The sequence below is a fragment of the Somniosus microcephalus genome, unplaced genomic scaffold (genome assembly GCF_052327205.1).
Source record: "Somniosus microcephalus isolate GS21.2 unplaced genomic scaffold, FLI_Smic_1.0 unresolved_chr1, whole genome shotgun sequence".
NCBI classification, from domain to species: Eukaryota; Metazoa; Chordata; class Chondrichthyes; order Squaliformes; family Somniosidae; genus Somniosus; species Somniosus microcephalus.
This window is the reverse complement of record NW_028225179.1, coordinates 157,664,345-157,692,077: the sequence shown is the minus strand read 5'-3', so window position 1 is coordinate 157,692,077 and position 27,733 is coordinate 157,664,345. Positions and strand designations below refer to the sequence as shown.

General features: G+C 51.6%; 1 protein-coding gene and 1 pseudogene across 2 annotated transcripts in view; one reads left to right on the top strand and one right to left on the bottom strand.

Moving 5' to 3' along the window:
* LOC147096341 (E3 ubiquitin-protein ligase TRIM69-like) overlaps positions 1–27,733 on the bottom strand; it is a 189,828-nt pseudogene that overhangs the window by 110,402 nt on the left and 51,693 nt on the right. The window lies entirely within an intron of this gene.
* LOC147096342 (zinc-binding protein A33-like) lies at positions 10,111–26,615 on the top strand. Its single transcript, XM_085973860.1, has 5 exons — positions 10,111–10,959; positions 11,047–11,280; positions 12,439–12,461; positions 12,559–12,674; positions 24,112–26,615. Exons 1-5 carry the CDS (start codon positions 10,366–10,368, stop codon positions 24,642–24,644), a joined length of 1,500 nt encoding a protein of 499 aa, XP_085829986.1. The 5' UTR covers positions 10,111–10,365; the 3' UTR covers positions 24,645–26,615.

The following is a 27,733-nucleotide window of genomic DNA, read 5'->3' as shown; positions in this document are numbered from 1 at the left end:
TCCTCCTTACCCCAGTCCCCCCTCCTCCTCCTTCTCCTTACCCCAGTCCCCCCTCCTCCTCCTCCTTACCCCAGTCCCCCCTCCTCCTCCTCCTTACCCCAGTCGCCCCTCCTCCTCCTTCTCCTTACCCCAGTCCCCCCTCCTCCTCCTTCTCCTTACCCCAGTCCCCCCTCCTCCTCCTCCTCCTTACCCCAGTCCCCCCTCCTCCTCCTCCTCCTTACCCCAGTCCCCCCTCCTCCTCCTTACCCCAGTCCCCCCTCCTCCTCCTCCTCCTTACCCCAGTCCCCCCTCCTCCTCCTCCTTACCCCAGTCCCCCCTCCTCCTCCTTACCCCAGTCCCCCCTCCTCCTCCTCCTCCTTACCCCAGTCCCCCCTCCTCCTCCTCCTTACCCCAGTCCCCCCTCCTCCTCCTCCTCACCCCAGTCCCCCCCCTCCTCCTCACCCCAGTCCCCCCTCCTCCTCCTCCTTACCCCAGTCCCCCCCCTCCTCACCCCAGTCCCCCCTCCTCCTCCTCCTCCTTACCCCAGTCCCCCCTCCTCCTCCTCCTTACCCCAGTCCCCCCTCCTCCTCCTTCTCCTTACCCCAGTCCCCCCTCCTCCTCCTCCTTACCCAGTCCCCCCTCCTCCTCCTCCTTACCCCAGTCGCCCCTCCTCCTCCTTCTCCTTACCCCAGTCCCCCCTCCTCCTCCTTCTCCTTACCCCAGTCCCCCCTCCTCCTCCTCCTCCTTACCCCAGTCCCCCCTCCTCCTCCTTACCCCAGTCCCCCCTCCTCCTCCTCCTCCTTACCCCAGTCCCCCCTCCTCCTCCTCCTTACCCCAGTCCCCCCTCCTCCTCCTCCTCACCCCAGTCCCCCCCCTCCTCCTCACCCCAGTCCCCCCTCCTCCTCCTCCTTACCCCAGTCCCCCCTCCTCACCCCAGTCCCCCCTCCTCCTCCTCCTCCTTACCCCAGTCCCCCCCTCCTCCTCCTTACCCCAGTCCCCCCTCCTCCTCCTCCTTACCCCAGTCCCCCCTCCTCCTCCTCCTCCTTACCCCAGTCCCCCCTCCTCCTCCTCCTTACCCCAGTCCCCCCTCCTCCTCCTCCTTACCCCAGTCCCCCCTCCTCCTCCTTACCCCAGTCCCCCCTCCTCCTCCTTCTCCTTACCCCAGTCCCCCCTCCTCCTCCTCCTCCTTACCCCAGTCCCCCCTCCTCCTCACCCCAGTCCCCCCTCCTCCTCCTTACCCCAGTCCCCCCTCCTCCTCCTCCTCCTTACCCCAGTCCCTCCTCCTCCTCCTCCTTACCCCAGTCCCCCCTCCTCCTCCTTACCCCAGTCCCCCCTCCTCCTCCTCCTCCTCCTCCTTACCCCAGTCCCCCCTCCTCCTCCTCCTTACCCCAGTCCCCCCTCCTCCTCCTTCTCCTTACCCCAGTCCCCCCTCCTCCTCCTTCTCCTTACCCCAGTCCCCCCTCCTCCTCCTCCTCCTTACCCCAGTCCCCCCTCCTCCTCACCCGTCCCCCAGTCCCCCCTCCTCCTCCTCCTCCTTACCCCAGTCCCCCCTCCTCCTCACCCGTCCCCCCTCCTCCTCACCCCAGTCCCCCCTCCTCCTCCTTACCCCAGTCCCCCCTCCTCCTCCTCCTCCTTACCCCAGTCCCTCCTCCTCCTCCTTACCCCAGTCCCCCCTCCTCCTCCTTACCCCAGTCCCCCCTCCTCCTCCTTACCCCAGTCCCCCCTCCACCTCCTTACCCCAGTCCCCCCTCCTCCTCCTCCTTACCCCAGTCCCCCCTCCTCCTCCTCCTTACCCCAGTCCCCCCTCCTCCTCCTCCTCCTTACCCCAGTCCCCCCTCCTCCTCCTTACCCCAGTCCCCCCTCCTCCTCCTTACCCCAGTCCCCCCTCCTCCTCCTCCTCCTTACCCCAGTCCCCCCTCCTCCTCCTCCTCACCCCAGTCCCCCCTCCTCCTCCTTACCCCAGTCCCCCCTCCTCCTCCTCCTCCTTACCCCAGTCCCCCCTCCTCCTCCTCCTTACCCTAGTCCCCCCTCCTCCTCCTCCTCCTTACCCCAGTCCCCCCTCCTCCTCCTCCTCCTTACCCCAGTCCCCCCTCCTCCTCCTCCTTACCCTAGTCCCCCCTCCTCCTCCTTCTCCTTACCCCAGTCCCCCCTCCTCCTCCTTCTCCTTACCCCAGTCCCCCCTCCTCCTCCTTCCCCCTCCTCCCCCTCCTCCTCCTTACCCCAGTCCCCCCTCCTCCTCCTTACCCCAGTCCCCCCTCCTCCTCCTTACCCCAGTCCCCCCTCCTCCTCCTTACCCCAGTCCCCCCTCCTCCTCCTTACCCCAGTCCCCCCTCCTCCTCCTTCTCCCAGTCCCCCCTCCTCCTCCTTACCCCAGTCCCCCCTCCTCCTCCTTCTCCTTACCCCAGTCCCCCCTCCTCCTCCTTCTCCTTACCCCAGTCCCCCCTCCTCCTCCTCCTCCTCCTTACCCCAGTCCCTCCTCCTCCTCCTCCTCCTTACCCCAGTCCCCCCTCCTCCTCCTCCTTACCCCAGTCCCCCCTCCTCCTCCTTACCCCAGTCCCCCCTCCTCCTCCTCACCCCAGTCCCCCCTCCTCCTCCTCCTTACCCCAGTCCCCCCTCCTCCTCCTCCTTACCCCAGTCCCCCCTCCTCCTCCTTCTCCTTACCCCAGTCCCCCCTCCTCCTCCTTACCCCAGTCCCCCCTCCTCCTCCTTACCCCAGTCCCCCCTCCTCCTCCTCCTTACCCCAGTCCCCCCTCCTCCTCCTCCTTACCCCAGTCCCCCCTCCTCCTCCTCCTTACCCCAGTCCCTCCTCCTCCTCCTCCTCCTCCTTACCCCAGTCCCCCCTCCTCCTCCTCCTCCTTACCCCAGTCCCCCCTCCTCCTCCTTCTCCTTACCCCAGTCCCCCCTCCTCCTCCTTCTCCTTACCCCAGTCCCCCCTCCTCCTCCTTCTCCTTACCCCAGTCCCCCCTCCTCCTCCTCCTTACCCCAGTCCCCCCTCCTCCTCCTCCTCCTTACCCCAGTCCCCCCTCCTCCTCCTTCTCCTTACCCCAGTCCCCCCTCCTCCTCCTTCTCCTTACCCCAGTCCCCCTCCTCCTCCTTCTCCTTACCCCAGTCCCCCCTCCTCCTCCTTCTCCTTACCCCAGTCCCCCTCCTCCTCCTTCTCCTTACCCCAGTCCCCCCTCCTCCTCCTTCTCCTTACCCCAGTCCCCCCTCCTCCTCCTTCTCCTTACCCCAGTCCCCCCTCCTCCTCCTTCTCCTTACCCCAGTCCCCCCTCCTCCTCCTTCTCCTTACCCCAGTCCCCCCTCCTCCTCCTTCTCCTTACCCCAGTCCCCCCTCCTCCTCCTTCTCCTTACCCAGTCCCCCCTCCTCCTCCTTCTCCTTACCCCAGTCCCCCCTCCTCCTCCTTCTCCTTACCCCAGTCCCCCCTCCTCCTCCTTCTCCTTACCCCAGTCCCCCCTCCTCCTCCTTCTCCTTACCCCAGTCCCCCCTCCTCCTCCTTCTCCTTACCCCAGTCCCCCCTCCTCCTCCTTCTCCTTACCCCAGTCCCCCCTCCTCCTCCTTCTCCTTACCCCAGTCCCCCCTCCTCCTCCTTCTCCTTACCCCAGTCCCCCCTCCTCCTCCTTCTCCTTACCCCAGTCCCCCCTCCTCCTCCTTCTCCTTACCCCAGTCCCCCCTCCTCCTCCTTCTCCTTACCCCAGTCCCCCTCCTCCTCCTTCTCCTTACCCCAGTCCCCCCTCCTCCTTACCCCAGTCCCCCCTCCTCCTCCTTCTCCTTACCCCAGTCCCCCCTCCTCCTCCTTACCCCAGTCCCCCCTCCTCCTCCTTACCCCAGTCCCCCCTCCTCCTCCTTACCCCAGTCCCCCCTCCTCCTCCTTCTCCTTACCCCAGTCCCCCTCCTCCTCCTTCTCCTTACCCCAGTCCCCCCTCCTCCTCCTTCTCCTTACCCCAGTCCCCCTCCTCCTCCTTCTCCTTACCCCAGTCCCCCCTCCTCCTCCTTTTCCTTACCCCAGTCCCTCCTCCTCCTCCTCCTCCTCCTTACCCCAGTCCCTCCTCCTCCTCCTCCTCCTCCTTACCCCAGTCCCCCCTCCTCCTCCTCCTTACCCCAGTCCCCCCGCCTCCTCCTTCTCCTCCTCCCAGTCCCCCCTCCTCCTCCTCCTTCTCCTTGTCCCCCCTCCTCCTCCTCCTTCTCCTTACCCCTGTCCCCCCTCCTCCTCCTCCTCCTCCTCCTTCTCCTTACCCCTTACCCCCCTCCTCCTTCTCCTTACCCCTTACCCCTGTCCCCCCTCCTCCTCCTCCTCCTCCTCCTCCTCCTTACCCCTGTCCCCCCTCCTCCTGCTCCTCCTCCTTACCCCAGTCCCTCCTCCTAACCCCAGTCCTCTCTGGTCAGCAGGTTATCGGTGAAGAAGCGACTGTCCAACTCGCTCACCAAACAACAAACATCCAAAGTTTGAAATAAACCCCCGAGCATAAAACTGGGCGGCGACCGCCGTGAGCCGCTCCAACTGGCCGAGACCAGCGCGGCGTCACTGCCACTCGGCCCCAACTCACTGCACGAGCTCCGTGTCCGACTCCCACTGAGGCCCCGCTCCGGGAACCCGCCCCCTCACTGAGTGACAGGCACTTCGGCCAATCCGCTTCCCCCGGGCGAGCCATGTCCCAGAAACCCGCCCCTCACGGAGTGACAGGCGCTCCCGCCAATCGGCTTCCCCAGAGAGAGCCCCGCCCCGGGAATGCGCACCCACACTCTGAGTGACAGGCGATCTGCCCAATCCGCTTCCCCCGGGCAGCCCCGCCCCCGTAACCCGCCCCTCACTCTGCGTGACAGGCGCTCCAGCCAATCACCTTCCATGCGAGAGCCCCGCCCCGGAAACTCGCCCCCTCACTCTGCGTGATAGGCTACCGGCCAATCCGCGTCCCCCCCGTGCGAGCCCCGCCCCCTCACACTGAGTGACAGGCGCTCCGGCCAATCCGCTTCCCCCGGAAGAGCCCCGGCCCGGGATCCCGCCCCTTCACTCTGAGTGACAGGCGCTGCGACCAATCCGCTTCCCCCGCGGGATCGCCGCCCCGGAAACTCGTCCCCACTGTGAGTGACAAGAGCGGCAACCAGTTCACTTTCCCTGAGAGAGCTCATCCCTGGAAACCCGCCCTCTCACTCTGAGTGACAGGCGCTCCTGCCAATCAGCTTCCCCAAGGTGTTCCTCAGCGTGCCGCCACTGGCCAATCAACACCGCCGGGAGGCGGGGCTTGCGGCGATGATTTGGGTTGACCTTTTTTATTTAACTCTGGTAGTACTTGTTACAACACATCAACTTCATGATAAATCCATTACATTCATTTACCACAATAAGGCTAAGCCTTAAAAAAAACAACTTTAAGATTAACAGTACAAATACAATAATAAATTTTTTCAGACAAATACAATGTCAACAATACAAGTACCCAAAAAACAATACATACCAGTCCTACTGGCAATCTAGTAACTCTTCATTTTTACTTGGTATAACCTGTTGTCCTTTTTTTTTAATTTTAAAATTCAAGTACAACAGTACTTATACAACTCATCAGTTACATAGTAAATCCATTACATTCATTGACCAATTATGGTCAACAATATAAATACAACAATAAATTTTACAGGTAAATCAAATGTTTACAGTACAAACTGCAACTATTTAATAAACCAAGAATCCGTACACGCCAGTCCAACTGGCATCGTTCAACCAGTCATTCATTCCTCCATTCGTCCGTTCGTTCGCTCAAGCATAAGTTCCATGTGCATGACTGCGTACATGTGTGCCGTTTCTATCTGTGTCCATGCCTATGTGTTCGTTCATCTGTCCGGCAGACTTCACGCTCACCAAGCGGGCTTTCTTCACCTGGGGAGCGAGGGTCCTTCATTCGGTCGAACGTAAGTTCAATTGTGTATACGTGCGTATCATTTGTCTACCTGTGTGCATGCGTTCGTTCATCCATCCGGCAGGCCTCACGCTCACCAAGTAACCCCCGTCCTGGGGAGCAGGCCCTTCATTCGGTCAAACGTAAGTTCCAATGTGTATGCGTGCGTGCGTGCATATATTTGTATCCGCATGCGTGCGTTCACTAGAGCATTCGTTCATTCGAAGGAAGGCTTTAACACTAAATAACACCACAATATACAAAGTCCCACAACCATATCAAAAAATCACTTCAAGTAAACTACTTTTAACCAGAACCCGAAAACTTCTTCAACAAACAAGTAATACCAGTTCAATGCCAGTCCTATTGGCACTCTAATAACTCCTCGTCTTCACTTGATGTTATCCAACCATATAATGTCATAATTCTTATCCACAGTCTTCAACCTTTCCACAGAAAAGAAGCCGACCACTTTCTCAAATCCCGTAAAAGAGGAAAACAACTACTGAAATTTCCTTCTTCCTGCTGTTATCACTCACAGGACCCAACCATCAAGACATTCGTTATTCCTTGCCGATATTACTTTGTTTTGCCTTTTATTTTCCTTTTTCACTTTTAATCTGTTCTCTTTCCCCATATTTTGGCTGCTCAAGCACCGTACTATAGATGGGAACAGTCTGTCTTTCCTCCACCAAAATGGCGGCACAAACCCGATTCCATCACCAAAACAAAGCCGGACGTCGAGGTAGGCGGGTCAAAAACCCAAAAGGGGAAATCCCGCCTTCTTCACGACAGGTTTGGCAAAATCTACCCCGATGAGCCGATTGGCCTCCTGTGCTGCATGAGTCTTTAATTCTATATGATCCTGATTTGCACTTTGAATGAGCCGATCACCTGATGCGGGATTGCAATAATCCCAGCGATCGGTCTGGGGAAATGTTGCCGTGGCCACAGCACCGAGGTGGTACATCACTGCCCAGCATTTTGGGGGCAAAAGCACCTTGTTTCTGCCAGTGGGAGGCCTGAAAAGTTTCCCCAAAGAGTCATCAACATGTGGAGTGAAGTTCCAGAGAGAGCAATGGAGACAAAAACCCTGGAATCATTCAAGAAACTATTCGACACTACAATGGCGGGAAGTTAAGATCTCTCGATGGATCAAGTTAGTCAGAATGGCCTTCCTCATCTGTAATTATCTTGGTCTCTTGGTTCTTCTGTATGCTTCCAAGTGTCAATGGGACTAACTTCATATCAATGTCCATAACTACACAGAAATGTAACTTTCCAGGTTAATTTTGTTTCTGTCATTGTCACAGCGAGAATATTGAGGCGTTGATACTCTTGCAATGACTTTGATATGATTGATCTTGCTACAACTAGCCTGACAATCTATTAAGCTCAGAACACTCAGTGTGAGCGGAGAGCTGTCTGTATTAGATTAGAAGGCAGTTTATCAGAACAGGAGGCAATGCATGCTCTTTGCAGAAGTTTTATGTAACTCAATAATTTACCGATATGATTACTGTCCCATTTTATTCTGCCAACTATCTCAAATTAATAATCAGTGGCCATGACTATAAAAAGAAAGACTTGCATTTCTATAGCGCCTTTCACGACCTCAGGAAGTGCATCACAGCCCTAGATCACTTGGTAGGTCACGGAAACAACTGTCCAGTGCTGGTCAGTTCTGCAATTTGACCAGAGGAAACCCATTAATTAGGACTGTGCTTGTAAACGCTCACTGTGAAATTGCAGTGAATAGCAATGACGTTAGTGATAGACTAGTAACCAGCGCTTGAACTCCGTGCTTTAGAGGTTTTGCCTGACAAGACTGTTGTTTTCTTTTCATTTGCTTTATTTGAATTGTTAGATTAATGGAAGTAATAAAGATGGTGAGACTGCTCTAAAATCATGTGATCGCTGGTTGAATGCATTTTCATGAAGAACAGAAAAATCAAGGAAGGAATTCTGGGTGAAATTGGTCTTGGGCGGTAATGCAACATTTCCAGAAAATTGGGCGGGTGTAAAACTGCCGATTCACCATCGCCTGTTTTATGCTCCCGCCCAAAGACCAATTTTACGCCCATCCAGTCTGGTTTCCTGGGAGTAATGTGAACTTGAGGTGAAATTTCCAGGAGTCCCTTTCACCAATAGTTCGAAATAGAAGCAGAAAATGCAAACAAAATGCAGAGATATTCGGTATTAAAAAATGCGAGCATTCTACAAAAACGGTGCAGTGATGTATGCAAATATAATCAATATTATATTGTATAATAGACAGGTTAGCATTTCAGGTACACACCCCGGAGCGGAACTGGGAGCTGAAAGATCAGCAAGGACCTCTGTAGGGCTGGGGGAAAGGAGGGGGAGAAGAAACAAATGGTAGGAGGAATAAGGAGGCCTCAGACTCCTGGGGAATAAGAATCTAAATGGGTTCGAGCAGCAAAGGGATCTCGGGCTGCAGATTCACAAATCATTAAATGTAGCATCGCAAGTTAACAAGGCCATAAAATGCAAACACCGGGGTTCATGTCTAGAGGAATAGAATTGAAAAGTAGAGAAGTGTTAAACGTGTATCGAAGCTTGGTTAGACCACACTTGCTGTGTACTGAGCACAGTTCTGGTCCCCATATTACAAAAAGGATACAGAGGCCCTGGAGAAATTGCCAAAAAGATTGACCCAGATGATAGCAGATCTGAGAGGTTATACCATCAGGAGAGATTAAACAGGCTGGAGCTCTTTTCTCTAGGAAAGTGAAGACTGAGAGGTGCCCTGATAGAGATTGTGGTCGAGGACGCTGTGATGGTCAGTAACAGAGGGGAGGTAATGTGTGGGACTATTATTGATGGGGAATTGGGGTTGTGTTCACTGGTACCTCCGTCGGATGATTCTATCACGGGGAGCCCGGGAAGAAAGGAGCTGTCTGGGTTGCCTCTTCCCTTCCTCCTCCTCTTCTGCTTCCTCCTACACCTCTTCCTCCTCCTCCTCCTCCTCAGCTGGTCGCCGTATGACTGGTGGAAAGGGCTGTGCCCTCATGATGCCGAGATTGTGGAGCATGCAGAAGACCATGGTGAATCTTGAGACCCGCTCTGGTGAGTACCGCAGGGCTCCTCCAGAGCGGTCCTGACAGCGGAAGCGTTGATGAAGGACACCAATGGTCTGCTCTATCAGATTCCGTGTGGCAGCATGGCTCACATTATATACACGCTGCCCACGTGTAGTGTAGCAGAGTCAAGAGCCGGGTGTTCACTGGATAGCCCTTGTTGCCCAGTAGCCACCCTCTGGTTTGTCCTGGTGGCTCAAAGGCTGATGGTACAGCAGACTTCCGCAGAATGAAGGCAACATGGCTGCTGCCAGGATACCGAGCATTGCCTTGCATGATGCGCTGAGTATGGTCGCACACCAGCTGGATATTGAGGGAATGGTTGCGGTAAATCTCCGAATTGAGATGCGCTGCCCGCAGAGTGACGTGTGTGTCAGTCACTGGCACCCTGCACCATGGAGCCTGTTATCCTGGGGAAGCTGCATGCTCGCTCCGCCTGCTTCTCTCTGGAAAGGCAGAATGAAATGTAACTTCCCAGCTGCGGAAACCAGCTGTGCATTCCCAGGTAGCTCCTAGGGTCGGGGAATTGATTCGGAGGGAGGGGCCAGTGATCGGGAGAGGGTCGCTTGGACACAGCACAGGAAGGAACATGTGGTGCAGTGGATCGTACGCTGATAACAGAACCAGTCTGAGTTTCCTGCCAGTGATTTCAATAGTAATATATTTTGGGTTCCGCTTCTGCCCTCCTCCTTTTTCCCTCTCCCGATTCCCAGACTCAGTTAAAATTCCCGTTAGTCTCTCAGTCTGATGATGGGCGCACCCCGAAACATCACAGACTCTCTTTTCTCTTTGTAAATGCGATTCTATTTCATCCAGATGTGAACAGCACTTGCAGGGACTCGAGTGATCAGTGACTGGGAACCGGGTCTGGATCCACCCACAGAACCATGACACCAGCAGATTGAATCAGCAAGGACTGAAACTGATCCAGACAGCTCCTTGACATTTATGGCACTTTGTGTTTCAGGGTGAGCGGCTGCAATCATTAACACAATTCAGTTTATGGATCCATATCTCACACCGTGTGTCACCAGAGCGAGTTTGGTCTGGATCAAAGTGCCCTGGAATCTCGATCCCCGCCCATCTCCGGCTCCTCCCTCCCTCCCTCCCTCCCTCTCTCTCCCTCCCCCCACTGCCAAAGCCTCACGGACCTGCAACCTCCCGGCCAAGGTTCAATTATTCCCCTCCGCCCTCTAACACTGTTTGTCCTTTATACTGCTCCAGGTTTTATCTCCCTGTGTAAAAGTCGATTGGACAGAGACTAGTTTATAATAAATAATTCCCTGAGTATTGCCGTGAACTTAATCGGGAAATCGCTGAACTGAGGCTGTTCGGCAGCGCAGTAAACACGGAAACTGAAAGCGGTTTGAATCAGGAAGTGCTGAGGGTGAACATGGCTTCCAGACAGCAGGCCGAGAGTTGGACCGAGGAGGCAATTTGTCCCATTTGTCTGGATTTCTTCACCGATCCGGTAACACTGGAGTGTGGGCACCACTTCTGCCGCTCCTGTATCACATGTTGGGAAAAGAAGGAGACAAACTCCTGCCCGGAATGTAGAGCGGAGTTTCCGGAAATAAACCTCAGAGCCAGTCGGGCCTTAGCGAATCTGGCCGAGAAAGCTCGAAAATTAAAGCTGAATCCGAAAGAGAAGGAAAGTAAACTTCACTGTGAGGAACATCAGGAAGAACTGAAGCTGTTTTGTGAAACTGACAAGAAATTGATCTGTTACACTTGTAGAGATGCGCGGGAACACAGAGAGCACCGCTTCATGCCCATTAAAGAAGCTGTTGGAATCTACAAGGTAAAAGGGAACAGATTTCATCACCTGATTATTTTATCACATTTTCATGGTCGAACACTTTTATTCTGTGATTTTCTCTCCCAATCCCAGGATCAGCTGAAATCTTCCTTAGATTCTCTCACACAGAAGAAATCGGCGGCTCTAGACACGGAGCGGCGGCAGAAACAGAAGATTTCCAAAATTAGGGTAAATCGCCCTTTGCTGATTTTCGAAGTTTGATTCGGTTTTTTTTTAATGCGGAAAACGTATTATTTTTCACATTTCATTTGGTAGGAACAGTCGAGCAGTCTGCAGACCCGCATCACATCCGAGTTCGCTAAAATGCAGCAGATTCTCAGTGAGAAAGAGCAGCGTTTAATCCGAGATCTCAGGGAACAAGAGGGGGAGATTCTAGAAACAATGGAGAAAAACCTTCGACAGATTCAAGAGAATTTAAATTCTATTCAGGAGAAACTCTCAAAGTTGCAGAAACAGATGGAGCAAAAGGACGAGCTGACATTTCTGAAGGTGAGGATTATATTTCAGTTTAGTTCAGTGAAAGTTCACAGTCACAAGTTGACGGGCGAGAATTTTGACATAAATGCAGCATTTTCCCAATAATTCGTCACTGATTTAAACCGATCGATTGTTTTGTCTATCCGGGGCGGATCTGCGATTGTCACCGAACTAATCGACCTCCCACAAAATCTACAGGATCCCGGGAATACCTGCAACCTCCCCGGGAATGAGTTGCCGTGATCTTGATATTTAGTCTGTAATTATTTCTGTGGTGCCCAAGTTTAATAATCTCCTGAAACTCACATTCCAATCCAGTTCCAGTCCCATGTTGTGAGTGTGTGGGTGTGTCTGGTAGGGTGGGTGTGAGAGGCACTGTGTCTGTGAGTGACACTGATGTTGATTTCTAGTATCTGATACTCTAATAAGATTTTTCAACTATATCCTGTTTCTATCAGAAGCATTTAATAATTGTTCGTGTAATTTCTGATGGCCTGTTTTCAAATATGCCGCTCATAGAATTACACAGAATTTTACAGCACAGAGACCGGCCATTCGGCCCATCAGATCAATGTCAGTGTTTATGCTCCACACGAGCCTCCTCCCACCTTACTTCATCTCACCCTATCAATATATCCTTCTGTTCCTTTCTCCCTCATGTACTGATCTCGCTCCCTTTTAAATACATCTGTGCTATTCTCCTCAACTTGTGGTAGCGAGTTCCACATTCTAAACACTCTCTGAGTAAAGAGATTTCTCCTCAATTCTCCTTTGGATTCATTACTGACTCTCTTATATTTATGACCCCTCGCTTTAGACTCCCCACAAGTGGAAACATCTTCTCTACATCTGCCCCATCGAATCCTTTCATAATGTTAAAGACCTCGCTCAGGTCACCTCTCAGTCTTCCCTTTTCTAGAGAATAATCTTTCCTGTTCACTCTTTCCTGTTAGTTGTACCCTCGCAGTTCTGGTATCATTCTTGTAAATCTCTTTTATACGTTCTCCTGTGCTTCTATATCCTTTTTGTAATATCCTCTTTCTACCTGTGTGTGGGCAGCAGTGAGAATTGGGAATTATCAGCAGCTTGTAACAATCTGGGTGTAATTTCTGCTGTCCCGATATAGACGCTCAGTCTCTGTCAACTCAGATTGTGTTTTATTTATTTCAGGAAGAAACTCGTCAGAAGAGGAGGTAGGCTATGCTCTTTACTGAAACTCTGCACAGTTTGGTGAAATAGCTCAGAAAAGTGTTTATGGTCAATTTATAACCAATTGTTTGATATTTGCAGGATTAGTGAGGACGATAATAAACTGACATTAGTAGATACCGCCCTGACTATCGAAAAATTCAACGGCCCTTTACCGTACGCAGTGTGGAGTGAAATGCTGGATTCCATTAACACCGGTAAAACTCATATCAGTTCCTTTGGCCTGATTTATATCTCTCATAATTTTATTCGTTATACATAAAATATCATAGATAGTATCTTTTAGAACTAAGTAGTTGCTAAGGAACGCGGTTAAAAGCGGGCCTGGATGGAGTTAGTGTTATTCACGCACCAAATCTATGTTCTAAAAAGCATCGACTGGTCAGCTGAAAGTGCCAGCTCCCCGAACATGACCAACACAGGGACCCTCAGATGAACCACAGCCTCCAGAACCCATCGATACTTTGCACACTTCAGCAACAGGAAACACCGCCCTTCCCAGCTGAACCTTTCCTCCTCTACAATACTCATCTCCTGATCCATCTCCATCTTGTGTGTCAAACCCATGTCCGTGACCAAGGTCAGGACAGGAAGCCTGGGAGCGAGGCTTTCTCTGCCTGTTGAGGGAGGAGTGGCGAGGGGTATAGAGTTAGCTGGTGCTCACTGTGGACCTGGGGAGCAAGCACTGGATTGCTGAACGTGTCACCAAGGCTTATTCTCTCAATTGTCTTGAATCATTCCACTCGCCCTAGACAATTATGGCTTATACATCCAGGGATAGTTTCAGGGTAGAGGTATGACAATGGTGCATCACATTGAATAACCGCTGGTGCTTTGCCTCCATGTGCGGCCCCGTATGAAGCCTATTTTTTTGCATGAACCAGGCCGGAGATATCTGGAGGTTAAGATATTGGCCAATATTTTCTTGTCCGCATTGAGGAGGGATTTAATTTTCTACGATGAGCAATGGTGGTGACCTTTCTCTTCATATGTATTAACATGATTGTGACTAAGTTAAGTGTGTCTGTGTCCTTGTCTCCAGCACATAGTGTAGGGGTTTCAGTAGCGGGAGAGTAAGTTCCGTGATTAGGGCCTTGTAAAACTCGGTAGGGGACCTATTAGTTGGTGTGGGACCAGGTCACTATTTCCCCCAGATTGCTCCGGCTGCTTGTCCTAGTGCCCTGTGTCCACTGGAAGCTTGTCCCGTTGGGAGTGAAGAGCACAGTTTAGGTCTCCACTCATGGTTACTGTGCTGTCCATACGTGGGGCGAGTGTGAGGATTGCTGATGTGGGGAATGTGGGGACACCTCATTCAGGACACAGAACTGAAGCTTCACTTTGGGTTCTCCTGTTATTCGAGATTCTTTAGGATGGAGCGGCCTCTTTCTCCAGGAATGCGTGTCTCAGAGTAATGGGAAGGTTCCTGTTGATTAGTGTGACTATCCTCTGCACTTGGGTCAGTAGAAAGCGGCCAGCATTGGTCCCACCCACTCACTCACAAACTTGGTGTGTTCTGAGGGTGGTGAGGAGGATCTCCTGTAGAAATGGAGCATCCACCTGTTCTTTTATGTCGGTCAGTTTTGTTTTGTCTGATTATGTGCTGGAGTCTGTTGAGATTCGTGGATATAATTTGATTGATGGACTGTATTCAGGGTGATGTCGGTTTGCTGTCTCCAGGGTGTCTTTTCCTCTTGGGGGTGTCTCTGAATCTGGGGCCTGCCCGATTGTACCAGTTTTGTTTGAGTTGCTGTCCAGGCTGCTGTTCAGACTGATCGAGTTGTGGGCCATAGCTGCTTCATCCTCTTTTTTTCCTCTACTTTTTCCCTTGAATTATTTATTCACTGCCCTTCCTTACCTTTTCCCCTGTGGCAGCTCGTTTGCTCACTCCATCTGCGGGATGTGTTCTTCATCCAGTTAGGTGTTTGTCCCCTAATACACTAAATATATATTGGCTTTTTATAGAATAATCTGTATTAAGACCACTTTAAATGAGCTTGAAAGCTAGGAAATAATGAGTGAACAGTTTAATACTTTTCAATCATATTAAACCACCCAATACATACAGTGACTGAGATTACTGGTAGACAGATCATACAGTGACCGTGAGATTACTGATACAGACAGCACATACAGTGACCGTGAAATTACTGGTGCAGACAGATCTTAGTGATTGAGATTGCAGGTACAGACAGGTCATACATTTACCGAGAGTACTGGTATAGACAGATCACACAGTGACCATGAGATTACTGGCATAGAAACATAGAAGATAGGAGCAGGAGTAGGCCATTCGGCCCCTCGAGCCTGCTCCGCCATTCAAAGAGATCATGGCTAATCATCCAAATTCAGTACCCTGTCCCTGCCTTCTCCCCATATCCCTTGATCCCTTTAGCCTTAAGAAATATATCCAACTCCTTCTTGAATATATTTAATGAACTGGCCTCTACTGCCTTGTGGTAGAGAATTCCACAGGTTCACCACTCTCTGGGTGAAGAAATTCCTCCTCATCTCAGTCCTAAATGGCTTACCCCTTATCCTTAGACTATGACCCCTGGTTCTGGACTCCCTGGCCATCGGAAATATCCTTCCTGCATCTAGTCTGTCTAGGCCTGACAGAATTTTATAGGTTTCGATGAGATCCCCTCTCAATCTTCTAAACTCCAGTGAGTATAAGTCCAATCGACACAATCTCTCCTCATACGTCATTCCTGCCATCCCAGGTATCAGCCTGGTGAATCTTCGCTGCACTCCTTCCATGGCAAGCACGTCCTTCCTCAGATAAGGTGACCAAAACTGCACACAATACTCAAGGTGCGGTCTCACCAAGGTCCTGTGCAACTGCAGCAAGACATCCTTGTTCCTGTGCTCGAACCCTCTTGCTACGAAGGCCAACATACCATTTGCCTTCTTAACCGCCTGCTGTACCTGCATGCATACCTTCAGTGACTGGTGCACAAGAACACTCAGGTCTCTTTGCACTTCCCCTTCTCCCAATCTATTGCCATTCAAATAATAATCTGCCTTCCTGTTTTTGCCACCAAAGTGGATAACCTCACATTTATCCACATTATAGTGCATTTGCCATGTTTCTGTCCAATCACCCAGCCTGTCCAAATCGTACTGGAGTTTCACGACATCTTCCTCACAGCATACCCTCCCACCCAGCTTTGTGTCGTCTGCAAATTTGGAGATATTACACCCAATTCCCTCGTCCAGATCATTAATATATATTGTGATCAGCTTGGGTCCTAGGACCGATCCTTGCGGTACCCCACTAGTCACTGCCTGCCACCTGGAAAACGACACGTTTTTTCCAACTCTTTGCTTTCTATCCGCCAACCAGCTCTCTATCCAAGTCAATACCTTGCCCCCAATCCCATGTGCCTTAATTTTGCACGCTAATCTCTTATGCGGAATCTTATCGAAAGCCTTATGAAAGTCCAAATACACCACATCCACTGGTTCTCCCTTATCTATTTTACCAGTTACATCCTCAAAAAATTCCAGTAGATTAGTCAAGCACGATTTACCTTTTGTAAATCCATGTTGACTTTGTCCGATCCAGTCACTGCTTTCCAAGTGCTCTGCAATGACATCATTTATAATGGACTCTAGCATTTTCCCCACTACTGATGTCAGGCTTACTGGTCTATAATTCCCCGCTTTTTCTCTACCACCTTTTTTGAATAGCGGGGTAACATTAGCTACCCTCCAATCCATGGGTACTGTTCCAGATTCTATCGAGTTCTGGAAGATGACCAGCAATGCATCTACTATTTCTAGGGCCACTTCCTTAAGTACCCTAGGATGTAGATTATCAGGCCCTGGGGATTTATCGGCCTTCAGTCCCATCAATTTTCCTAACACCATTTCCCTACAAATACTGATTTCTTTCAGTTCCACCCTTTCATCAGACCCTATGTTCCCCGGCATCTCTGGGAGGTTATTTGTGTCCTCCTTTGTGAAGACAGAACCAAAATATGTATTTAGTTGGTCTGCCATTTCTTTGTTCCCCATTATAAATTCCCCTGATTCTGACTGCAAGGGACCTACGCTTGACTTCACCAATCTTTTTCTCTTCACATATCTATAAAAGCTTTTACAGTCAGTTTTTATGTTCCCTGCAAGCTTACTCTCTCATGGGATGTGGGCGTCGCTGGTAAGGCCAGCATTTATTGCCCATCCCTAATTGCCCTTGAGTAGGTGGTGGTGAGCCGCCTGTTGAACTGTTGCAGTCCGTGAGGTGAAGGTACTCCCACAGTGCTGTTCGGTAGGAAGTTCCAGGATTTTGACCCAGTGACGATGACGAAACGGCAATATACTTCCAAGTCAGAATGGTGTGTGACATGGGTGGTAACTTGGAGGTGGTGGTGTTCACATGCACCTCCTGCCCTTGTCCTTCTAGGTGGTAGAGATCGCGGGTTTGGGAGGTGCTGCCGAATAAGCCTTGGTGATTTGCTGCAGTGCAACTTGCAGATGGCACACACTGCAGCCACGGTACGCCGGTGGTAGTGGGAGTGAATGTTTAAGGTGGTGTATGGGGTGCCAATCAAGCGGGCTGCTTTGTCCTGGAAGGTGTCGAGCTACTTGAGTGTTGTTGGAGCTGCACTCATCCAGGCAAGTGGAGAGTATTCCATCACACTCCTGACTTGTGCCTTGTAGATGCTGGAAAGGCTTTGGGGAGTCAGGAGGTGAGACATGGGTGGTAACTTGGAGGTGGTGGAGATTGTGGTAATTGGCCGGGTTGCATTTGACCTGCTTTTTGTGGCCAAGACATACCGGGGCAATTTTCGGCATTGTCGGATAGATGCCAGTGTTGTAGCTGTACTGGAACAGCTTGCCTAGAAGCGCGGTTAGTTCTGAAGCACAAGTCTTCAGCACGACAGACGGGATGTTGACAGGGCCCATAGCCTTCGCTGTATTTTTTAAAATTCATTTTTATGGGATGTGGGTGTCGCTGGCTAGGTCAGCATTTATTGTCCATCCCTAATTGCCGTTGAGAAGGTGGTGGTGAGCCGCCTTCTTGAACCGCTGCAGTCCTTGGTTGTGGGACTGAATGTTTAAAGTGTTAGAGGGGGTGCCAGTCAAGCGGGCTGCTTTGTCCTGTATGGTGTCGAGATTCTTGAGTGTTATTTGCGCTGCAGTCATCCAGGCAAGTGGAGAGTATTCCATCACATTCCTTACTTGTGCCTTGTAGATGGTAGAAAGGCTTTGGGGAGTCAGGAGGTGAGACACTCGCCACAGAATACCTAGCCTCTGACCTGCTGTTGTTGCCACAGTATTTATGTGGCTGGTCCAGTTAAGTTTCTGGTCAATGGTGACCCCCAGGATGTTGATGGTGGGGGATTCGGCAATGGGAATGCCATTGAGTGTCAAGGGGAGGTGGTTAGACTCTCGCTTGTTGAAGATAGTCATTGCCTGGCACTTCTGTGGCACGAATGTTACCTGCCACTTATCAGCCCAAGCCTGAACGTCATCCAGGTCTTGTTGCATACGGGCATGGACTGCTTCATTATCTGAGGAGTTGTGAATGGCACTGAACACTGTGCAGTCATCAGCGAACATACCCACTTCTGACCGTATCCAGTGCACACAGCCATTTCTTGCTACCACATGGAGTGAATTGGCTGAAGACTGGCTTCTGTGATGGTGGGGATCTCAGGAGAAGGCAGATTTGGATCATCCACTCGGCACTTCTGGCTGAAGATGGTTGAAAACGCTTCAGCCTTGTCACGTAGTGGACTCCACCATCCTTGAAGATGGGGATGTTCATGGAGCCTCCTTCTCCCGTTAGTTGTTTAATGGTCCACCACCATTCACGACTAGATGTGGCAGAACTGCAGAGCATTGATCTGATCCTTTGATTGTGGGTTCGCTTCGCCCTGTCTATAGCATTAGTCCCATGTTGCAGCTTCCCCAGGTTGGAACCTCATTTTTCGGTACGCCGAGTGCGGCTCCTGGCATGCTCTTCTACACTCCTCAGTGAGTCAGGGTTGGTCCCCTGGTTTGATGGTAATGGTAGACTGAGGGATATGTCAGGCCATGAGGTTACTGATTGTGGTGGAATACAATTCTGCTGCTGCTGATGGCCCACAGTGCCTCTTGGATGCCCAGTTTGGAGCTGCTTGATCTGTTCTGAATCTATCCCATTTAGCACGGTGGTAGTGCCACACAACACGACGCAGGTTGCCCTCAGTGTGAAGACGGGACTTCATCTCCACAATGACTGTGCAGTGGTCACTGCTACCAATGCTGTCATGGGCAGATGCATCTGCGACAGGTAGTTTAGTGAGGACGAGGTCAAGTAGCTTTTTCCCTCATGTTGGTTCTCACACCACATGTCATAGGCCCAGACTGGCAGCTGTGTCCTTAAGGACTTGGCCAGCTCGGTCAGTAGAGGAGCTACTGAGGCACTCTTGGTGATGGACATTGAAGTCCTCCACCCAGAGTACATTCTGTGCCCTTGCTACTCTCAATGCTTCTTCCAAGTGGTGTTCAACATGGAGGAGAACTGATTCATCAGCTGAGGGAGGGCGGTAGGTGTTAATCAGCAGGAGGTTTCCTTGAACTTGCTTTACCTTAAAGCCATGAGACTTCAGGAGATCCGGAGTCAATATTGAGGACTCCCAGGACCACTCCTTCCCGACTGTATACCACTGTGCCGCCACTCCTGGTGGGTCTGTCCTGCCGGTGGGACAGGAAATGTCCAGGGATGGTGATGGAGGAGTTTGGGACAGTGACTGAAAGGTATGATTCTGTGAGTATGAGTCTGTCAGGCTGTTGCTTGACTTGTCTGTGGAACAGCTCTCCCAATATTAGCACAAGTGCCCAGATGTTCGTGAGGAGGACTTCGCAGGGTTCACTGGGCTGGGTGTGCCATTGTCATGTCCGTAGCCGGTATCGAGGTCGATGCTGGGTGGTCCAAGCGGCTTTATCTGGGGTATTTATGGCAATACTAAAGGAATATGTCTCCACAGGTTGAGATACAGCTTTTGCTGTTGGCCTTTGTATTTATAATTCACTGCGGATGTTCTAACATTTCAGCACAATGGTAACTGCACCTGACCTTGGTTCCCAGGCTAACTGCAGGCTATTCGACTGTGACAATCTCTTTCTCACCCCAGGCTATCTGGTTACAGCTTCCTCACAGACTTTTAAGCATAAGAAAAAGGGTTACATGTTACACATCATTCAGGTTATCATTGCATACAGTTGATGATTACAAACTTCTACATTTAATCCTTACACACGATTATGGATCTCTTACTGACGATTATAAGATATTATTGGTTATAAGATATTAAAACAAGAATTCAAACAAAAACAATGAACATGTAATTATAACAATCTTACAGTCCCTGCCTCATATCTCAGTCTCTGGAATTCCATTAATTCTCTCAGCTTTTCTCACAGACTGACTGTCGCTTTGCTAACAAGGCTTGTTAAAGTCTGCACCTTTAATATTTGGTCAAGCAGACCCAAGGCCTCTTTCTTCCATTTTAAAATCTAACCGGGTCTACCCAAGGTATATTACACTGGTTTATAAACACGATTATTCAAGAATTGGCGGGCATTGACTAACAGTTACATAATACCAATCTAAACCTACAACGAATAATGTTTATTTCATGCCGTCCATGTTAGCTAGTGGGAATCTGAAATGGGGATTTCTCAGGATTCTTACACTGGGACAGACAGATACTCACTGGAGGACTTATCAGGAACAGTTGTAAGCGTGTAGCTCTCATCTCCTTACGCTGCTCAAAGCTCGAAGTCCAAGTCCCTCTGAGCTTTTGGGTGTTGTTCCATTTATCGACCCCACCCATAAAACTGGCCCCGCCGCCAGATCGGGATAATGAGCCTGGCGAGTTTCCGCTGATTGTAACCGTTTGAGGAAGCTCTTCAAATTGAACTAATTTTTAGGGGCACAGGCACTAGTAGGCACGTTTTAACAGTTTTTAAATATTAAAAAATATTTAATTTACGAAGAAACCGACTAGTGTACACCAATGAAACTAGCAAATGGTTCAGTACAGTTTTAAAGTCATTCTTAGTGATTTGAAAGCAGACTACTCACAGGTGGAGGATTAGACACTATTAATAAAATGCTTATTTTTTGTGATCATAGAATGATACAGAACTAAAGGAGACCATTCGGCCCATCTTTGGTAGAGCTATCCTATTAATCCCAGTCCCCTGCTCTTTCCCCACAGCCTTGTCATTTTTTCCCTTGAACTATTTATCCAATACTCTTTGGATTGTTACTATTGAATCTGCTTCCACCGCACTTTCAGGCAGCGCGTTCCAGATCACAACAACTCGCTGTGTAAAAAATGTTTCCTCATGTCGCCTCTGGTTCTTTGGCCAATCACCTTCAATCTGTGTCCTTTGGTTACCAACCCTTCTGCCATTCGAAACAGTTTCTCCTTATTTACTCGATCAAAAACATTCACGATATTGAGCACGTCTGTCAAACCTCCTCTTAACCTTCTCTGCTCCGAGGAGAACAACCCCAGTTTCTCCAGTCTCTCCACATAACTGAAGTCCCTCATCCCTGGTACCATTCTACTACATTTCTTCCGCACCCTGTCCAAGGCCTTGACATCCTTCCTAAAGTGCGGTGCCCAGAATTGAACACAATCCTCCAGCTGAGGCCTAACCAGTGATTTATAAAGGTTTAGCATAACCTCCTTGCTTTTGTACTCTATTCCTGTATTAATAAAGCCAAGGATCCCATATTATTTTAACAGCCTCCTCAACTTGTCCTGCCATTTTCAAAGATTTATGTACAGACACCCCCAGGGGTCTCTTTGTTCCTGCACACCTTTAAAATTGTACCATTGAGATCATATTGCCTCTCCTCATTCTTCCTACCAAAATATCACTAAACACTTCTCTGCATTAAATGTTGTCTATCATTTGTCTGACCATTTCATCAGCCTGTCTATGTCCTTCTGAAATCTGTTGCTATCCTCCTCATTATTTACAACATTTACAAGTTTCATATCGTCTGAATACTTTGAAATGATGCCTTGTATACCCAAGTCCAGGTCATTAATAGATATCAAAAGGAGCAGTGGCCCTAATAATGACCCAGGGATCACCACTGTATACTTCCCTCCAGTCTGAAAAACAACCAGTCACCACTACTCGCTACTTTCTGCCCTTTAATCCTGTGGGCTTTAATTTTGATAACAAGTCTCTTATGTGGTACCTTGTTTTGAAAGTCTATATACACCACATCCACCTCACTACCTTCATCAACTCTCCCCGTTACTTCATCAAAGAACTCGATCACGTTAGTCAAACACGATTTGCCTTTAACAAATCCGTGCTGACCTTCATTTCCTCGCCCATACTTTCCCAAACGCTGATTAATTTTGTCCCAGATTATTGTCTCTACAACTTTCCCCACCACCGACGTTAGGCTGACTGGCCTGTAGTTGCCAGGTTTAGCACTCTTCCCTTTTTAAAAGAGCGGTGTAACATTTGCAATCCTCCGGTCCTCTGGCACCACCCCCAGATCTAAGGAGCATTGGAAGATTGTGGCCAGAACCTCCCCAATTTCCCCCCTTACTTCCCCCAGTAACATAGGATGCACCTCATCCAGACCGGGGACTTTTCTACTTTGAGGAACACGCACACACACATGCCCGGCCAGTCTCTCCCCCCGATCCCCGGCCAGTCTCTCCCCCCGATCCCCGGCCAGTCTCCCCCCGAACCCCGGCCAGTCTCTCCCCCCGATCCCCGGCCAGTCTCTCCCCCCCGATCCCCGGCCAGTCTCTCCCCCCGATCCCCGGCCAGTCTCTCCCCCCGATCCCTGGCCAGTCTCTCCCCCCGATCCCCGGCCAGTCTCCCCGATCCCCGTCCAGTCTCTCCCCCCGATCCCCGGCCAGTCTCTCCCCCCGATCCCCGGCCAGTCTCTCCCCCCGATCCCCGGCCAGTCTCTCCCCCCGATCCCCGGCCAGTCTCTCCCCCCGATCCCCGGCCAGTCTCTCCCCCCGATCCCCGGCCAGTCTCTCCCCCCGATCCCCGGCCAGTCTCTCCCCCTGATGCCCGGCCAGTCTCCCCCCGATCCCCGGCCAGTCTCTCCCCCCGATCCCCGGCCAGTCTCTCCCCCCCGATCCCCGGCCAGTCTCTCCCCCCGATCCCCGGCCAGTCTCTCCCCCCGATCCCCGGCCAGTCTCCCCGATCCCCGTCCAGTCTCTCCCACCGATCCCCGGCCAGTCTCTCCCCCCGATCCCCGGCCAGTCTCTCCCCCCGATCCCCGGCCAGTCTCTCCCCCCGATCCCCGGCCAGTCTCTCCCCCCGATCCCCGGCCAGTCTCTCCCCCCGATCCCCGGCCAGTCTCTCCCCCCGATCCCCGGCCAGTCTCTCCCCCCGATCCCCGGCCAGTCTCTCCCCCCCGATCCCCGGCCAGTCTCTCCCCCCCGAACCCCGGCCAGGCTCTCCCCCCGATCCCCGGCCAGTCTCTCCCCCCGATCCCCGGCCAGTCTCCCCCCGATCCCCGGCCAGTCTCTCCCCCCGATCCCCGGCCAGTCTCTCCACCCGATCCCCGGCCAGTCTCTCCCCCCCGATCCCCGGCCAGTCTCTCCCCCCGATCCCCGGCCAGTCTCTCCCCCCCCGATCCCCGGCCAGTCTCTCCCCCCGATCCCCGGCCAGTCTCTCCCCCCCCCGATCCCCGGCCTGTCTCTCCCCCGGATCCCCGGCCAGTCTCTCACCCCCCGATCCCCGGCCAGTCTCTCCCCCCCGATCCCCGGCCAGTCTCTCCCCCCGATCCCCGGCCAGTCTCTCCCCCCGATCCCCGGCCAGTCTCCCCGATCCCCGTCCAGTCTCTCCCCCCGATCCCCGGCCAGTCTCTCCCCCCGATCCCCGGCCAGTCTCTCCCCCCGATCCCCGGCCAGTCTCTCCCCCCAATCCCCGGCCAGTCTCCCCCCGATCCCCGGCCAGTCTCCCCCCGATCCCCGGCCAGTCTCTCCCCCCGATCCCCGGCCAGTCTCTCCCCCCGATCCCCGGCCAGTCTCTCCCCCTGATCCCCGGCCAGTCTCTCCCCCCCCGATCCCCGGCCAGTCTCTCCCCCCGATCCCCGGCCAGTCTCTCCCCCCGATCCCCGGCCAGTCTCTCCCCCCGATCCCCGGCCAGTCTCTCCCCCCCCGATCCCCGGCCAGTCTCCCCCCGATCCCCGGCCAGTCTCTCCCCCCAATCGCCGGCCAGTCTCTCCCCCCGGTCCCCGGCCAGTCTCTCCCCCCGATCCCCGGCCAGTCTCTCCCTGATCCCCGGCCAGTCTCTCCCCGATCCCCGGCCAGTCTCCCCCCGATCCCCGGCCAGTCTCTCCCCCCGATCCCCGGCCAGTCTCTCCCCCCACCGATCCCCGGCCAGTCTCTCCCCCCCGATCCCCGGCCAGTCTCCCCCCGATCCCCGGCCAGTCTCCCCCCGATCCCCAGCCAGTCTCTCCCCGATCCCCGGCCAGTCTCTCCCCCTGATCCCCGGCCAGGCTCTCCCCGATCCACGGCCAGTCTCCCCCCGATCCCCGGCCAGTCTCTCCCCCCAATCCCCGGCCAGTCTCCCCCGATCCCCGGCCAGTCTTTCTCTCATCCCGGGTGAATATCTCTAATTCTCTGCTTTTTCTCCCAGTCTCTGTGACCCTGGATGTGGAGACAGCGAATCCATGGCTCGAGGTGTCTGAGGATCTGAAGAGTGTGAGACGGACCGGGACCCGGAGGAATCTCCCTGACACCGGGAAGAGGTTTACATTCTGGCCCTGTGTGCTGGGATCGGAGGGATTCACATCGGGGAGACATTACTGGGAGGTCGAGGTGGCGGGGAATCGGGGCTGGATTCTGGGAGTAGCCGCAGAGTCTGTGGAGAGGAAGGGTTGGTTCACACTGAGCCCGGAGACTGGAGTCTGGACCATCCGGCGGGGTTATGATGGGTTTAATGTAAACTCCTCCCCTCAATCCCGTCTCCCCGCTGGTCCGATCCCCGGGAAGGTGGGAGTTTATCTCAGTTATGAGTCTGGGACAGTTTCATTTTACAGCGCGGACACCAAGTCCCATCTCCACACCTTCACTGGAAAAAAATTCACGGGGAAACTTTATCCTTTCTTTGTGACTTGGGATAAAAACAAGTGGCTGAGAATCTGCTCCGGCTCCGATCCGGGTCTGTAAAAGGGGCGGGGCCTCGGGCAGGCCTGCATCATCCATGACGCCACAGTGACTTGACCCCCCACGCCATTCGGGTCAGGAGCAGAGGTCAGGGGTCAGGAGTTAGAAAATGTAATTTCCAAATTACACATTGTAAAATCCCAATGAGACTGTAAATACAACCAATAAAAATATAAAATGTGAGAAGAAGAAAGAAAGACTTGCATTTCTATAGCGCCTTTCACGACCACCGGGCTTCACAAAGCGCTTTACAGCCAATGAAGTACTTTTTGGAGTGTAGTCACTGTTGTAATGTGGGAAACGTGGCAGACAATCTGCGCACAGCAAGCTCCCACAGACAGCAATGTGATAATGACCAGATAATCTGTTTTTTGTTAAGCTAATTGAGGGATAAATATTGGCCAAGGCACCGGGGAAAACACAAAAGCAAAATACTGCGGATGCTGGAAATCTGAAATAAACAGAGAAAATGCTGGAAATACTCAGCAGGTCAGGCAGCATCTGTGGAGAGAGAAACAGAGTTAACGTTTCAGCTCGATGACCCTTCGTCAGAACTCTTCTCTGAAATAGTGCCTTGGGATATTTTACATCCACCTGAGAGAGCAGACAGGGCCTCGGTTTAAGGTCTCATCGAAAAAGACACCTCCGACAGTGCGGCGCTCACTCAGTACTGCACTGGAGTGTCAGCCTAGATTGTTGTGCTCATGTCTCTGGAGTGGGACTTGAACCCACAACTTTCTGACTCAGGAAGCGAGAGTGCGACCAACTGAGCCACTGGCTGACACTGTAATAAAAACAAAGACTAAAATAAAAAGTAAAACCGACAGCAACTCCATCCCAGCCCTTTCTCATCACTGCCCCACTCCTTTATATTAAAAAGCAGGTATAAGTTGTGCTCTCAAAATGAGGACATTCCTCAGTTCATCAGCACCATTAGTGATGAGAAATACACAAACTATCTCTCTTCAAGATGACGGGGAGTTTGCAAATCTCCAGTTTAACGGGCTGAATGTTCACTTTTACTGCGGTGCGGGCTGTAAAACGGGCGGCCGATCCGCTAACGCCTGTTGTGGTAAAAGTGAAAATTCACCCCAGAGTGTTTGACGTTCCCTCGCAGTTGATTGTAGTGCCACTTTCAGCCAGGAGATGGTGATGGCGAGCTGTACAAAGCGCTGTAAAGTTTTACAGTGCAGTATCACCACCTGCTGGTGGAAACCGGTACTGAGGGAATATCAAAAACAGCAAATGCTGAAACACTCGGCTGATCAGACAATTCAGGCAGGACCTTCTTTCAGACTGAAAGACGATGGGATCATAAAAAAGAATGGAAAATAAACACGAGCCTAGAATTCCCTCTTCCGTGCTCCTGGCACACACCGAGTCCCTGTCGGGAAAATCCGCATTCACGGTCTGTCCAATGTTCAAAAAAGCACAGGTTGGGATTGTGGAATTTCCCAACATGGGCTCTTGCTGTGTGTCAGGAGAGCGGAATTCCAAAATCTGGGCTTGTATTCCGAGTACAGAGAGGAGATTAATCAGTTAAAAAATCTCTGAAGCGGTTGCTGAAGACATGAAATTTATTTCCAGAGAGTGCCTGGGAGATACTTTGGTCAAAAGTGAATGGAAACTAGTTACTGGATTATCCTAGGCAGCGCCCTCGGTATGTGTCAGACTGTTACTTCACCCCTTGGTCCTGGATTTGAATCAAACAACAACAAGTTGCATTTATATAGCACCTTAAACATAGTAAAATGACCCAAGGCGCTTCACAGGAATGTTATCAAACCAAATCTGATACTGAGCTTGGTCAAAGAGGTAGGTTTAATGTAATGTCCATGTAATGTAATTAGCGCCACAGTCACTCGGAGGAATGCCAGGGTTCGATGAACAGACTGTGACTATCTTCTTGTTAAGTATTACTTCTTTGTACTGGATGTTTAATGCATAATAAACCTGTTTTACTGATACACAATATACCTGGACCCAGAGTGCTTTGTGTAGTCACGGGGAAATTATTCTTAAAAACTTTTAAAAGCGACATCATCCCTCAGTCTTCTCTTATCTAGAGAAAAGAGCCCCAGCCTGGGTGCTCTCCAGTGACTCCTCCCGCTGGACGTGGCCATCAGGTGAGGACACAACTGAGCTCAGCTCTGCTGTTCCTGAGACTGGAGTTAGTGCCTTCAGGAGAAGCAGCGAGGAAATTGAGGTTTGAGGGACTTCTACAAAGAAAGCCACATTATAAAAAGGTGATTGGCTGTGCTGGTGCTCAGCTCACTGTGCCACGGTGCTCGCTGCACTCCACACATGGTGATCTCCCAGTCTGAGCTGTGCTGCCCTATAAGCTGGAGTGAAATCTCTTTTACAGCCCTCAGTGCATTGAGAAATATTGTGGTTTTCAACTTATTTTGTTCATGAGTAAGCTCTGTCACTGTAGTGTGGCAAATTCAGTTGTCCCCTTTTCCCCCGCCCCTCCAGTGCCACACATCTGTTCCCAGCTGATGGGGCTCACTGGCAAACTGTTCCTACCGGATATAAAACACAAAGTGCCGGCAGTGCTTGGCAGACCAGTCAGTATCTGTAAAGAGAAAAGAGCCGATTGATGGTTTGAATGTGAATCTTTTCATCAGAACTCGTGATGAGGCGTTATACACCTGAAACACCTTTTCCAATTCAGGTTTATGGTATTAGTAGATTTTGTTTTTATATTATTGTTTACACCATGTCTCTGCTAATACGGAAGTGTAAACTGCTTCGAGCGGTTACAGAAGAAGAGAGCACCTTTGTTTCATTTCTGGATCTCAATGTGTGGCCAACAACAGTGCCCGTGAACTTTCTTCCACTACATCCACGGGTATCTTGCTCCTGACAGACCAGTAAGCAGCGCCTGAACTTCCTGCTTTAGAGTTTTTGTCTCACAACATTTTTTGTTCTTTCCGTTCGCTTTGTTTGTATTGTTAGATTAATGAATGTAATAAAGATGGTGAGACTGCTCTGAACAAAAAACTTCAATGAACGAAGTCTGGGGCTAAAATTGTTTTTGGGCGGTAGTTCAAAATGACCAGCTAAGTCCAGAATGAGGTGTGAACTGCAGG